Consider the following 16,057-nt stretch of genomic DNA (forward strand, 5'->3'; position numbering starts at 1 on the left):
TGTATAAATTTCAAGCCAATATGATGTGTAGTTTCTGAGAAAACAGATGGAAAAATTGTTATAATGAGTAAGTAGACACACTAAATATAGAGTGTTTTTTTTTTTTTTTTTTTTTAATAATTTTTACTTATATTTTTTGTTCGAAGTTAAGGATTAAGCATTTTTTTATCAGAGAAAACAATATTATCATACATGTACAAGTAAAAAAATATTTCTGGTTTTATCAATTAATATTTGCTAAATGATTTAGAATTTTAAGTATATTGTTGGTTGGAATTAAACCAATGTCTGTCTACTTGTGTATCTCAATGATGTGAACATTTTTTTACCCAGGATGTCTTTGGTATTGATTTTTATGTTCTGTTTTCTTTGGTTTTATTTTAATGATTCAGTCACCCCGTTTTCTTTCAAGACCTGTTTAAAAATCTGAATTTTTTTTATCATAAAATTTTGTCCTGCTTTTAATCTTTGATGTAAGAATAGTCCACCAATATTATAATGTGGAAGTACTATTAATCATGTGGTACCAATTTTTGTGGTGTTCATGGGAATGGCAAACAATGTAGATTGATTCATAACAAAATTGAAATTTCCCTTTCAACTGTGTGATAGAACTGTCAAATAAATTAGCTAAAGAATCTATGACATTGTGATTTCCACAAACCACGAAAACCCAGGAATAAAAGTATTTTCAAAGTACTCTCTGAAGAGAAATAGTCAACAGCTGCTTTCTGCATGTTAAATAATTGGTTGATTAAACCAGCTGCATAGGAAACTCTTTACTTTCACTTGCTTATCTAAAAACTATATATATTTCATAAATAATTTTATTTACAACAAAAGCATTTAGATCTGTGGTAAAATGTCAATAACAAAAAACTTTTATCTGTCTACTTCACCAAACACTATGTCCAATGTTCCTGAAATGAGGACAAATACAGGGTGAAATGGAGTATATTACATCAGAAAAGGACAAGTCATGTCAATTAGAAAAAAATATACTGATCCTTTATATGGAAATAGTCAAGATAATGAGAACGAAATGTCAGCATGAAAAAAAAGATCATTTTGTACCTGCATATAAATTCAGCTGAAATAGTTTCAAAAGAAAAAAGTACTGAAATTAATACTAGTATTATTTCAATCCTCTTAACCTTGATAATAAAATGTTTTGACTTAAAAGATTAATTCTTCCTTTGATAAAGAATTTCAAGACAAGACGTATCTTAACAACGATGCTTCCAATATTCAATAGTTGACATGATTATTCAGATGCCCAAAGAAGACTTCACTTTGGCATTCATTTTCAGTAATAAAGATGTGAATAATTGAAAAATTTTTTTAGATCAGACTGAAACACCCACCTATAATAGCTACAACATCAGCTAGCATGTGTCTTTGTGAAATATGATCTAAAGCAGCCTGAAAAAAAAAATGGGAAATTGTAATATGATATTTGTACTATAACCATCTTATGCAATCTTTACATACTTTATTTTAAACATGTTTCTTTTGTAAGTTTTGAGAGTCCAATGATTGCTTGTAGTTACTGATTGATTATTTCATTAAAAAAATACACACATAAAAATGAAAACAAAATTATGAGACCATTTCAACTTTATGGATATACATGTAAGAAGAAAGATAAATAAAATGAAATATATTGTGGTCTAATACAACACATGTTCTATACAAGACACATACCATATAAACTGTTCACTTCAATGAAATACTTAAAAATACGAATAAACCTTATTGCGTTGTATATTTGCCAATAATCTTACACTGCTTCATGTATATGGTTTATACTGTTACTTTTTCATGTTTTCACAAAAAATATTTATATAGAAAAATGACAACAGAAAATATCACAAGAAGTTCAATTGGATTAGATGTGATCTTCAGTGAAGACATTCAAAACTGTAACTATTCTGTTCTTCTGTGACATTACGATTGAAATGACATAACATTGCAATTATCAATTGCTGATACTTTTTAGTTTCACAACAGGTGCTTGAGATAGAACATAAATATACATGTATGAGCAGTTAGAACATTGAAATAATGATGCAGTTGCCAATAAATGGCTCATATATTACATTGAGTAATATAGTTAACTTCAGAGAATACAGTTGGACTTCCCTTGATAAAAAGACAACCACCTCATGAACTGTCTTTTGACAAGGACATTTATTTTTTGTTATCATTTCATAAGTATTTTTGTATTAGTTTGATAGAAAGTTTAAATCTTTTCGTCAATTGTCTAGTTAGCTACCTGAGGAAGTTATTTCGGTGACTTTCATTCGATCAAGGGTAGCCCAAATATACTCTGACATCATAAAATGACACACCAATCAATATTTTGGTAGTTCTGCAGGCTTTATCACAAATACTTACCAAGTGAGCGAATCCAGGGGCCTTGATTTTACATCTATATGGTTTGTTGGTACCATCTGATACTAAATATACTCCAAATTCACCCTGTAATTTTAAACATAAATACATATACTACAAGAACTTATGCAACCAGTCTGGTCTGATCTGTAAATTATTGACCAAGTGAGGTTCATATAATTGTTTGAATTTCCACATTTGAAGCATTAATCTAAACTTTCAATTTTCATGAATAATGAAACAAACATTTTCAAGGACAAGTGTAAAATTAGATTTCAGCAATCATGTTAATTATGTTTTGGGAAGAACTTTTCAATTAGGATATTTCACCGAAACTAACATGTTTTTTAAACAAATCTTCCACAAATAGAGCAATAAAATGAAGGTAAAGATCTTAAAAAATACTTTAAGAATTGTCAATGTAAATCAGGTGTAATTAGTTTTTTCTTTAAGCATAGTGCATCATACACTAGTGATTTCATTGCATACAAGCAAAAAGTTAAAGAAATGTAACATTGGATTTATCTACAATTTCACTGTAGCTATAAAAGTGTATGTATGAGTCTTCACTTGGTTCTCTGAAATAAGCGTTCTGAAAAACAACATTCTTGTCATTTTTATTGTTCAGTACAAGTTTTGTTTTATGTTGATGATAGAACAGAATTACCATTTTGTCTTTCTAATAACACCTTGTGTAACATGTATTTAAGTTTTTGACATATTTCATGAATATTATTTCAAATGCATATTATCAGCTACATTGTAAATAGCAATTAAATAATAATCAATACAATTACCTTAGGAGCCTCAATAGCTGTATATGTAGACCCTGGGGGTACCTGGTAGCCTTCTGTGAACAGTTTGAAATGATGGATCAGAGCTTCCATAGAATTCTGTAATTGTAAACAAATAAACAACAATTAGTATTGGCTATTCAATTAAACAACAGCAATTTAGTTTCAGACTTAAACTTTGTTTTCACATTTCATATTTCCTAGAAAAGTGATTGAATTTTAAAAAATTAAATATCTTTATCACATTTTCATTCCAAATACTACTACTAATGTATAAGGACATGAGATAGATTGCTAAAATAAACAGTTTCTGTCAATCCACTGTATATACTCACATATAAGTCGGATATACATTTGTATATATTTTCGGAACTTAATTTTCATCTGCTGGGAAGGGTTCAAACTTATAGAGGAGATCTAGCTTATGAACTAAATTTTATTAGCTTGAAAATGTCAAAAGCTTGATAATTGACATGAGCGTTATGCCAAAACTGAACAGCCAGACCTACGCATTTACCCAAATCTTTAAATTGTAAACATGAGTTTTAGGGAGACTGTCTTCATTTTCTGCCTTTACAGATAAAATATGATGCAGTAAAAGAGTTTTTACTGTTTAGTCTTTATTTTGCCGCAATAGTTGCTATCCATAATTTTATTTGTATTTCCCACTCATCCATTTTGTGTATTCATTTTTACCTTGGTACACTCATATAGCCAAAAACCAAAAGGTGTAATAGAAACATGACCCAATACTCTACCATAATTCGTGACAAAAGTAATCAATATTTTGGTTGGTTATTATAATTCTTTTTGTGAATTTCTTTTTTCTCAAGACAAAACCTCTTAACTTGCTAAAATATCTTCAGTAATGAGTTGTTAGCGTATCATAAACTACCTGTTTTATTCTTTGCTGTTTTCTATATCTATGGATTTAATTTAGATTATTGGTTGTACAAAAATTAGAATGATTAAAAAATGGCCGTATTAAAACAACATGGCTTGTCAAGAATTTAATTACTTACTAGTATAAAAACAACTCTGGCTTGTAATTATTTATTTCAACATTTATTGAACTTGTCAAAACATACAGGTATACTCATTGTAATTAAGGAATGTTAGCGATGCAGCTGTCAGAAATCAGTCTGACTTATAAGCGGATTAAGGCTAGGTTCCAGAAATTTTGGACTGAATACGGGGATCTGACTCATAGGCGAATTGACTTATACTTTAGTACATTTGGTAATTACCATTCCCAGTGAAAAATAGACCTTCCATAAAAAGTGTGGTAACAAAACCAAAAAATTTAATCACTAATGCACTTTTCCTTCAAAATGATGAAAACAGGTATCACCCATACATGCATATATACAATATTTCTACTCACAACTGATGCACATATGAAAATTCATAAATTTATCTTTTCAAAGTTGCTGGTATGGTACTAATCCTTTGTAATAAAATGATGAAATCAATTGTTCATAGTGACCATTGAAAATATATGTAATTTTACCTTCATTTCAGCTCTTCTTGGAGGAACTATTTTATTGTCATCAACTTTAATTTCCCCTGTTGGCATTTTGTTTAGACATTGGTGAATAATTTTCAAACTTTGTCTCATTTCCTCCATTCTAATTAGATACCTACAGAAACAGAAGTTCAAAAGTCAGGAAAAAACAAAAAAAAATAGAAACAAATGTTGTTTGAATTCACACTAGGAACTAAATGTCATGAAATTAAGAACTGCTTACTTTGTCTGTTGAAGTGGATTCTTAACATACAGTAAAACATGAATGAACCAAACCACCTCACACTGAAAAATATGGGTTATATAGCAGGTAGTTGATTTATTCACAATGCACAGACACCAAGTATAAAGGGATATCAGAGAAGTTCTTAATTTGACAGATTTCTTGGTTTTCCAGGGTTTGGTTTACACAGTTTTCTCTGTATTACAAGGTACAGCTATGGCAAATTAATATCACTGACAGTCATATAGACATTAGAATGTAAGAAATTTCTGGATTAAAAAAAAAGAGTTTTGCATGCAAAAAGATTGTCTTCAAGCAACTGAAATCAATTCTGACTAAACTGAAATTTTCCCTTGGCTGGAGCACTTAATGGTATATATATATCTCAACAACAATACTGTACAGTCTATAGCCACTGTGTTAGTCATGTGGTTGAGACAAAGACCTGTTCACAAGCTCCCAATTTATACTATATACTGTGAAAGTACTTTAATTCCTGGATACCAATTTTCGTGGATTAGGGGAGAAACACAAGTTCATGGATTCTTGAATTCATGGTTTTGAAGTTTTTGGTATACATATCAATGGGAATCTACTATTCATTGGGAACCGAATTTCATGGTTTCACCTACCCACGAAAACCACAAAAATTGGTACCCCATGAACAATAGTACTTTAACAATAAGTAAAGTTCAATAGCTGAATAATATTCCACCAATTTGATGTTACCTACCTATCCCAACAATCTCCCTTTCTACCAATTGGGACATCAAATTCTACTTTATCATAGGCATCATATGGCTGTGTCTTCCTCAGATCCCATTCTATACCTGATCCTCGTAACATTACACCACTAAAAGTCATTGAGATGTATCACAATCAATGTATGAGAAAGTAACAATCAATTTTACGACATTCTTCAAGCATATGTAAAGCATCCCATAAATAAAAGCAATATATTTCATCATGTTCAGATGTTGACATTCCTCATGTTTATTGTTTTGGGTTATTTTTTTTTCATTTATCCTTAATGCTACCTTCTGAATATGTATATGAATGCCCATTTTTTAAAAGGTTTCTGTAGGAAAAATTCAGAAGGAAAATATGTACAACTTTAAGGTGGGGAAATAAATACATGAGCGACATATTTTTTTTGTTTTGCAGCAAATGGCAATAAAAGTAGATAATGCAGCAAAAAAAAGAGAAGGGCTTTAGAATTAAACATTTTATTAGTTTATTTTAGAGGCAACTTTTTCATAACACAAAATATGATCTCTGTACCATTATGAGAGTTCAGCTTTTTTCTGCAATGAAATGTGTTTGTCAGATAATTCACAAGTGCTCAGAGTCCTTAACCTTGGTCAACTGAGATGCTGTACATAATTTTTTATTTTAAACTGGAACCATACAGCTCATACTGCACACATATTCTTTAATAAAAAAAATTACCTGTCAGCAACCATAATTGGAAGCATCACTGCCTTAAAAACACACAATAATTCTTACTATAAACCATACTTGAGATCATATTTGTTTTCAAATACTAATTAAGTTTTACCTGAAGCCATAATTGAGAGCATCTTCTGCAGTGACTACACCAACATCAATGGTTCTTTGTTTCCAGATAGGATTATTAGTCAGTAGATAATCTGTTTCATCTATACGATTACCAAACTGCTCTATAAACTGGTATATGTCATCCATCAAACCAAGAGGCAAATCCTAGGAATCAAATATGTGTACTTTAAAGGAAAAGACCACCTTTGTATTAAGCTCGGCTCTTATGATAAATCATACACATGTAAACAAAAATAAATAACCTTTAATGCAAAATATGCTTTTATAAAATGCTCAAGGCTATACAAAGTTCGAAATCTTTGAAATATATGTAAATAGCCATCTTGCAGAGCTCTCCTTTCTGAAGGAAGATCATAAGAAGACTTTATTGATTTTAACCAAAAGCTTCCGACTGGCTCATGACGTCACTAAGTTAGTTTGGTACGGGTACAAGTACTGCAAATAATATGTAAACAAAGAATATTCTGTAAATATTTCTATGATCCTGTTTATCTAATCACCAAAACATGTTTTGTCTTGTCAACATTACCATTGCAGGAATGATAAAAGAGAATATTCTAAAAGTTTTTGATCAGCAACACAAACATTCTTTGGAAGTAGATTCTGGCAGCAAATCCCGGTTTTCATCAATGCTGTGTGACATTTACTTACATGTTATGCCTCAATCAAGTACCTATTTGCTTTCACTTTACAAACTGACTTCGTGACGTCACAACTCAACCAATCATGGTGGCGCCCAAAGACCCGGAAATTCAAATTGCCTAATTTCAAATTGCAATTAATTAATTATAAAAAGGAAATAATTTTGTTTCAATTTAATTTTCATGAACATTTAAATGACTAGTTTTGATATTTATGACTTGCACAATAACGTGGTCTTCTCCTTTTATGATTAATTGGTACAAAAATGACCCATTTTCTGTAAACAACTGAACATTTTAAATGTGTGATGATAAATATTGTATGTAAATAGATTTCTGAATACACAATATCAAGGAAGCCAGCACCACTAGAAAATTTAAAAGAAATCACTGTCAGCACAAGTTCCATAAGAATGTATGGTCAAATCAAACTATAATAGGCAGACATCAATAAACAATCAATCTTCATGATGCAGGGGATGCCTTACCCCTTCATGCTGATTATAGAAAACCATTGATAATCACAAGAGCAGACACCCTCTTCGGCCTTTCAGTAGACCCCTTTGGCTATCGGGAATTTCTGGGTTCCACATCATCATTTAATACCTCATGCAAAATCTGTACACAAATGATTGAAAAACATACCTGTGACACACCACCTGGTCTCACGTAGGCTGCATGCATTCTTGCTCCTGAAACTCTTTCATAAAACTCCATTAATTTTTCTCGCTCTTCAAACAGCCAAAAAAATGGTGTCATTGCACCAACGTCTAAAGCATGAGTTCCTATTCCCATAATATGATTTAATATTCTGGTGATTTCTCCGAACATTGCTGAAAAAAAAGAAAAGGAATAAATTATTCTGTCAACTGATGGTTAAAATAAATAATAAAAAAAGATAAAATTATAGAGATTGTAGAACAAGTTCAGAGTTCTACTAAGTAAGGGGATTAGACACCTGTACATGTATAGTCAATAAAATACCTGAATATGTCATTATAGCATGTTTACTATAAAGTAGTTCTCACGTCTTTTTCGTAATTTTGAGGTACATTTTCAATTCATGTCTCCACCTATAAATTTTCATTATTGTCTTCTTTTTAACCTTGAATAATAAATATATTGCATATTATAGTATTTCCATAAACAGATTGACCATCAGCACATGATTTAAATAATTACAAGTCTTGGAAGTAAGTGTGTGTGTGCCTCCATAGAAAATGCATTATCAGGTAATTACTTAAAAAGTATAACTCTTACAGCCACAACAAACATTTTTCATATGTGAGCATGGAATTGGTAGAACATCATGTAAACTCAATATGTTTTCAAAATAAAGTTTAAATAAAATGAAACCAGGAAACTAAAAAGAGTTTTATTATCATTTACATATGTTCAAGTGTCAATACAGCTGTAGTAGCAGAAAATATTATTTGAAGCGATTGGTCTTTTAACAGTACGTGGAAGGGGTCTATTGGTATTGGAAGTGATTGGTCATTTAACAGTACGTGGAAGGGGTCTATTGGTATTGGAAGTGATTGGTCATTTAACAGTACGTGGAAGGGGTCTATTGGTATTGGAAGTGATTGGTCATTTAACAGTACGTGGAAGGGGTCTATTGGTATTGGAAGTGATTGGTCATTTAACAGTACGTGGAAGGGGTCTATTGGAATTTGAAGTGATTGGTCATTTAACAGTACGTGGAAGGGGTCTATTGGTATTGGAAGTGATTGGTCTTTTAACAGTACCTGGAAGGGGTCTATTGGTATTGGAAGTGATTGGTCATTTAACAGTACGTGGAAGGGGTCTATTGTTTTGCTCCTTATTCGGTCTAAGAGACACAATATTCTTAAGTATGTCAGAATTCTAGTGATCCTGACCTGTATAAAGGAGATTTTTAAACATTTATTCTTAAGAAAATGGCCCTATTTTCAATTAAACTGTTATTACAAACATGTATTGTGAAATAAAAAATTGTTTGAAAGAGTGATTCTCATAACTTCTTTTCTATTTTTCCTATATACCAGTACATTTGTTATTTTCCATATAGTTATGTGACAGACCCAAGAAGTTTTTAAACCACACTTGTTCTACCATCTCCTTTGTCCAGATATTTATCTTTTAACCCTTGTTCAATTTGAACTGAGTATAACCTTACTTCTGATCCACTTTGCTCTTTCTGGTATATCTATATTTAACAGTTTTTCAACAGCAAGGGCATAACACTGTTCATTACACATCATAGACACATAATCTAATCTGTCAAAGTATGGCAAAGCCTGAAATTGGAAATGTGATAAATAATCGAATCAAACAAAGTATGGTAACACATGAAATTTGAATCGTGACAAACTTATATTTAACTGCATATTTTTATTAAATTTAAGACATGCATTAAAATAATCATGATAATAGGCACTCCCAATTTAAACCCTGGAAATATCATGTGAGATTATGTTACCCATTAAAATACAATATATGGTTAAGGTTGTAGATCCAATTCATACTGGATTTTGTAACTGTGATTTTCTTGTTGATACACACATGTATTTTATAGTAGCATGCTTTGTTTAAGGTACTTAACAATATGTCACAAACTTCAGAGGAAAAATAAATGAATTGCTATCAAAGGGCAGTATCAAGTTTGATTACACCAATTATGAAAATTAGAAACAAATGTCTCTTTTTGTTGTTTGCCATGTTTATTTAACATGTCAGACTGCCCTAACTGTCTTTAAATTTTAATAAAACATATACTCAAACAAGAACTGAAGTAGGTAATCTGAGCTTGATAGAAAATATATTCCATACACATACCTGTGTATAAGTTTTATATTCTATGAGTTTCTCTGTTCCTCTATGTAACAGTCCAATATGAGGATCACATCTTTCCACAGTCTGAAAAAAAGAAATGATGCAATATTAAATATCTTTCTTGTCTTGTATGAGTCTCTAAGTTGAATTTTTGGCCACATTAAACATTAAATATATGAATGTTAGGGCAAGAAATTGAAAAGTGATAAGAAACAAACTGTCATCCCAATGACATTAAAAATCAAATAAACACTAATAATTCTTCTCTAGATACAGAACAGTGATATTGTAACTCTTTATAATTCATTAAGTTGACCGAACTCTTAATTGAAGGTACTATTATGAACATACCTCTCCATCCAGAATCATAATCAATCGTAACACACCATGGGCAGCTGGATGTTGAGGACCAAAGTTCATTGTCAGGTTTTGTACTTGTTTCTCATATGGCTTCTCAATCACTGCATGTAAAGATAGACGAAGATATATATATGAATAACATTACTCCAGTGTAGGACATGTACGATACAAAGAATATAAAGTATTACAAAGGTAATTATTCTGGATCATAGACCAATTTAAATTTGCTTTTACATGTATTTCACAAATACAATAATACAGGTACATGTACATTTGTAGTGCATATACATGTAATAATAATGTTCAGAAAATAAAGTCAAGTCTTTTCTTGACATATGACAATGCCCTAAGTAGTTAAAACTGGACAATTGAGATAGGGATTTAGAATTGAAACTATATGTTGTAGATATGTACTGAAACATTTTAGTTTAATTGTTTGAATTGACAAAAAACATGTAGATATCTAAGGCACTTCATAAGGCTATTATCACAGTAGAATAAACTGTATTACCCTAAGATCATTATTGTTTGGGTTGTAATTGACTCACTGATTATTTATTGAACGATGGAAACCTTAAAACTAAGAACTCAATTACATACAAAATGTGATCTACTTCTGCATATAAACTGATTTTTTTAATTTTTTTTTCCTTTTTAAATTTTATATACAATGTACTGTAACTACCATACCATAGTTAATAATACATGTATTTTAAAAGTACTCTTGATGGATCATAATAGGAATAACAATTCATCTTGGTTAAATTATCAAGAGAGATTTTGGTTTCTTATCAAAATTTAGTTCACCTTCTAACTGAGGATATTCCCATTGTGAAGTCTGTTCATCTGGAAAAGCTACTGGGCTTGTGAACTGCTCCATATAATCTTTATCTGGCACCCATATTTTAGCTCCTTTTTCTTTTCTGAAAGCAAACCCTTGTTAGACAATAAATGCATTAAGTACATGTATCCACATGCAATGAATCACATTTATTGAGAGGAACAATTGGAAAAAACTACATGTACATGTATGAGTATTTTCAGACTTATTACACTATCAGGCTAATGGGTCTTATAAATGCAAGGAAAAAAACAAATGCTTGTTCAAATTGGAAATTTTTTTGTTTAAAGAACTGAATATGTGACATGTAGTGATGAAGTACGGTAAATGGAGGTATTTACAGTAAATATTCAATTCCATAACAATGTTTTCCCCATAATTTTGAATAGCACAGTGATTACCGGCACAGCACAGCTCTTTTGGCCTTCCTCCAAAATTATAGCACAGTGCCAATAGTACATTCTAACAAAAATTAATTACTGATAGCACAGTGCTAAGAAATCATAGCTCTGCAAAGTACAGCGCTATAATGAACACTGCATAAAAAAAAATTGACTCAAATGTTAAAACTTCTTGTGCTGAATCATGAATGCAGATTGTGCATGAAGTTAAAGGAATCAAATGTGTTCATTTTATTTTTTTAACTCTTATAGAATGACCTATAAAATTGTGCTACGGTTCACAATCTGAATTTGACATTATTTTCATTTTTTCTGAATATAACAAAGACAAAATGCATACCTTTTTAATGATAAACAACGCTATTTCATCATAATTTTACATACATGTATATGTATTATCCAAAATACATACATTGAGAACTACTCGGTGTTCTTTAATTTGGTTAGGACAAAAAATAATAGTCTTGCTACAAGTAAGAAAAAAAGAGTAGGTAGGTAAGTAGGGAACTATTTTATCTTTCAAAAAACATTCTAAATTGAGTTAATGGGGAAACAATCCAGACTATAACAATGTTTGAGCCAAAAATGGCAATAAAAAGTTTAGGGTAGGTAGCAGGAAATAGACATACAAAAATGTATTATTTGCTTAGGATTTACACTTAATGCACAGTTAAGAAGTCAACTATTATTGCTTAGTTCCAATATTCAACTGTCAATTCTATATATCATTTCTTGGTGCAGCATTTGCTTTTAAACCACTAATGTTTGCATATACATGAACATGTACATTTGTACTTGCTACTTTAAACCTCTGCTTGATTGTTTTTATAATTTTCTTTTCATACAATGTGAATTCTATTACCCTATATTAAACTGTTGTCTTCAATATCAGTAGTACTGGACTTAACAAGCATTTGAATTATCATGTTCACCATTTCTACAAAAATGTATGCATCATTTAGTATGTACACATGTACATTGTAATAACTGAATAGACCCTTTTGTGGTAAGTTTGTGAACATGCTCAATATACCCTTCCATAAGGTAGAGCTTGGGTAGAACAAAAGAATTTTCCTCGCGGAAGTGTATATTGAGCATGCTCATCGACTACCCCAACATTAGCACAAAATTTGAAAAGGGTCTATAATGGCCAATGCCAACTTAATTTCCTCAAAGGCACAATAATTGGAATTACAAAAATATTTCATCATTTAACTGATAACTTTTATTGCTCAATATGGCATACCACTCTAAACCTTTACACAACCAATATAAACATTCATGATTCAACCATCTCAACTGGTTTTGTTCAAGGACAAGGGCATTTTAAATTTGAGTACAATCAACGATTGATCTTATTTTTAAGGATATACAAAAGAAAAAGATAAATTACTGTGCAAAATATGCCGGTGCTGAAGCATTCTTTAGTAAAGGCGCACGAAGCCCATTAAAAATAGTAGTTGGAGCCTTTCGTAACAAGGTCCCCAACGCAGCCATATCCAAATTTCAAACCGGAAGTTAGTTAGCGGTTCTTGAAGTGTTCATTTCATCGTACAGTCAATAAAGCTTTTTTTTTTAACTACACATAATAATTAATCTTCCCAAATACCAAAGAAAAGTATGGCTTCTTCCAAATACTTAAATGGGAGATAAAGTATTAAGTAGTATTCTTTGTAAAAATAACGCAAATTCTGTAATATTTCTGTGATACACCCAAAAAAGGCTACACATTTTTATGTTTGCAATCGATTTGCTTTATATATCTTTATGATGAAATGTATAATTATTCATTCAAATCTGTCTGCTCTTAGGAATTAATCCAAATTGACCATCCAATAATTTCTACTATATTTTAGTGTCATTTATACAGAGCTAGCTCCCTTAATTTTGAATTTTCAGCTAGAATCTTGGTTCCCTTGATTATTCTTACAGTACGTTCTACATACTTTTTATATCACAAGTGTTGTGTGAAAAGCTGCATATTACTATCTATTTAGTAAAATATATTAAATAAAATAAAATATCAAAAATTGAAATATGTTGGCTTTCCAACCACTAGTCCGAATTTCCTCTGACCCTGCAACCTTCCTCTTTTTTATTTGGACATTATGTCCAAATAAAAAAGAGGAAGGTTGCAGGGTCAGAGGAAATTCGGACTATCCAACCACAAATCACATTTTCCATGATTATTGTCCTGAGTGCTACATGTTTGTATATATGGTGAACAGATTTAAGCTACTGACAAATTCAGGTTGTATGAACAAATATGCAGTTGCATAACACGGAGTACAATATAGTAATTTATTAGATAAGCGATGACGATGAATATAAAACTAACTATTTACAAAATAGAATTCATCGAGTTATCTTTCCTTGATTGATATAAAAACTAGATAGTATCATCATTATATAAAAGCAATAATAGGGGCGGATCCAGACGCTTTTAAATGGAGTGATGCCAGCTGGTGTTTCTCATTTTCTTGAAAGAAATGTAGAAACTTAGAAGTAAAAAAAGAGCAAAATTTTACTGCGTCGGCTATCTTTTTTTTAAGATAGTACTTGTTTAAATTAAGAATGAGTAAAAAGTACTTTTAAAAAGTTCCTGTGACTACTTTTAATGACAATTTACTTTCAATTCTCAATTTATATACTGTAGTCAACAGAAGAACAAAAAACAGAATTTCCATCAAGCACAATATTGTTTGCGTTTTAGAAAATGATACCAAATAGAGAAATTATACATTCAAAAATGTTCTACAAGATACAAAAAACAAACAAAAAATAAAATAAAATTAAAAATTAAAAAAAAATCCGCCTGAGACAGTTCCTCGAACAAATGCCAACGAATTTAATTAACTATCCGGATTTTCAGTTTTAAAATGCTGGAAAAATATCAGGATCACAGCTGGCCTGAAATGATCAGCTCAGTAAGCTTCATGCAGCGGTAGTAGTTCGTTTCATCTCGTACTAACTGCTGCAGACAGACAGGCCTTAATTCGAAATTCTCGGAAATTATTCAAATCAAATGTCGTTTGAAAATTGTATAAGGTCGTTTAAATCATTCACTTTTCCTGACTTAGTTTGCACGATTCTTGCATTTTTAGAGGACAGGTACTCCGGCAGTGCTAGAGGTTGTCTGGCAAGCCATTTTCTTACTTTGTTGGGGTATTGAGGAACGGAATTCCAGCTTGTTAAGTGGTTGCAGCGTCTAGATTGAATTTCGAAATTCAGAGGTCGAGATTGTTTCGGATCTTTCCTATTTAGAACCATATGTATACCGTCTTTCACACTCATTTACATATCCAAAAAGGGTTTGTTTTCCACTTTTAATAAAGTTATTTACTTAATATATACTTGACCTATATATTTAGGTCCAAATATTTGCATAAAATCAGTTATTGATTCACGACGAACTCGATGAACGGAAGGAAATGTAACATTCCGGATATTTATCGGACCCAGTAAAGAATATATATTTCAAAGAAAATTAAGGATGTTTTTTGTTTTGTGTACAGCAATAAAGGGTTAAAGAAGTTAAATTGAAAAATATATAAACATTGACAAATTTTACTTCGCGTCGTTTCTCTTGTTAAATGCTATAACATTAGTGGGCTTTATTTGAAATTTCGTTGAGAAGTTTATCTTGGACCATAATCAAGTATTTAAGTTTTCTCAATCATTCTACACATTTCACGTCTCCACGAGAAAAGTTTCCGTAGATGCATTTTAATTGTTATTGTATATTTCTAGACAACCAACTTTTGATCATGGAAAGAAAGCACTAAGACGACTAACATATTTGTCTTTTATCATTTTAATAACTTCTCGGGAAGTAAACCTAACTTCAATATGTTCAATACAATTTATTCTATAACCTATCAATTATGCATGTATCATAATTCTTTTGGAAATCCGTATCACGCTTTTGGCGTGAAAATTATATCAAAACTCCTCTGAGACGATGTCAATCGAAGCATCTTTTTTTTCACACTACGTAGTATTGTATTTTCTTGATGCGCACGTCCACGTCAGTTCTACATGTCTGCCTTTGACGATTGAGACGAATTCCCGAGTTAATGTGAAATATATTTGTGAATTTTAGTTTTGTAAATATGTTTTTGTTTATCAATACTTGATTTTTCAAATACTTTGTCTGCTAACTACACTATGACACAACTGGATGAATACCAGGGTCAGGAAAAAGGGGGGTATACAGGCTAGTATTTGCTCATCCTTGCGCACCTTTTGCACGTGTTCAACAGAGTTTTCAAGGTGGGGGAGGGGGGCAACACCATACCTCATAGATACGGTTCTAAACCTACATGTATAGGAAATCAACCTAGCAGACGACAAAATACATAGTATTTATTATACATAATATTGGATTGAAATATGAAATATACATGGGAGGACAGAAGGGTGACCATAAACACAGCTTGATAATGATATGAGAACGATAAGTACTAATCGAAAAGATCAAATCACT

At 31.1% G+C, this 16,057-nt stretch overlaps 1 protein-coding gene across 1 annotated transcript; it reads right to left on the bottom strand.

The window, feature by feature from the left end:
• Nucleotides 1–809: 809 nt before the first annotated feature.
• On the bottom strand, nucleotides 810–13,100 carry LOC148616312 (NADH-ubiquinone oxidoreductase 49 kDa subunit-like). The gene is made up of 13 exons (XM_088583218.1): nucleotides 12,965–13,100; nucleotides 11,137–11,252; nucleotides 10,321–10,430; nucleotides 9,973–10,053; nucleotides 9,314–9,434; nucleotides 7,801–7,988; nucleotides 6,495–6,658; nucleotides 5,670–5,789; nucleotides 4,699–4,828; nucleotides 3,192–3,287; nucleotides 2,398–2,481; nucleotides 1,365–1,422; nucleotides 810–920 (listed from the first exon to the last, which is right to left on the bottom strand). The coding sequence occupies exons 1-13, from the start codon at nucleotides 13,066–13,068 to the stop codon at nucleotides 883–885; spliced, it is 1,410 nt and encodes a 469-aa protein (XP_088439344.1). The 5' UTR covers nucleotides 13,069–13,100; the 3' UTR covers nucleotides 810–882.
• Between the last annotated feature and the right edge of the window lie 2,957 nt (nucleotides 13,101–16,057).

Source organism: Perna viridis, chromosome 5 (genome assembly GCF_037379345.1).
Source record: "Perna viridis isolate PV_CMFRI_1.1 ecotype Kerala chromosome 5, ASM3737934v1, whole genome shotgun sequence".
NCBI classification, from domain to species: Eukaryota; Metazoa; Mollusca; class Bivalvia; order Mytilida; family Mytilidae; genus Perna; species Perna viridis.

Bases quoted from the DNA above. Each gene is read 5' to 3' on its own strand.
- LOC148616312 (XM_088583218.1), bottom strand. From the start codon at position 13,068: ATGGCTGCGTTGGGGACCTTGTTACGAAAGGCTCCAACTACTATTTTT. The intron at 6,659-7,800 runs GTATGTTTTTCA...TTTGATTCCTAG, and splicing joins GACCAGGTGGTGTGTCACAG to GATTTGCCTCTTGGTTTGAT. The intron at 1,423-2,397 runs GTAAGTATTTGT...TTTTTTTTTCAG, and splicing joins CCCCTGGATTCGCTCACTTG to GCTGCTTTAGATCATATTTC.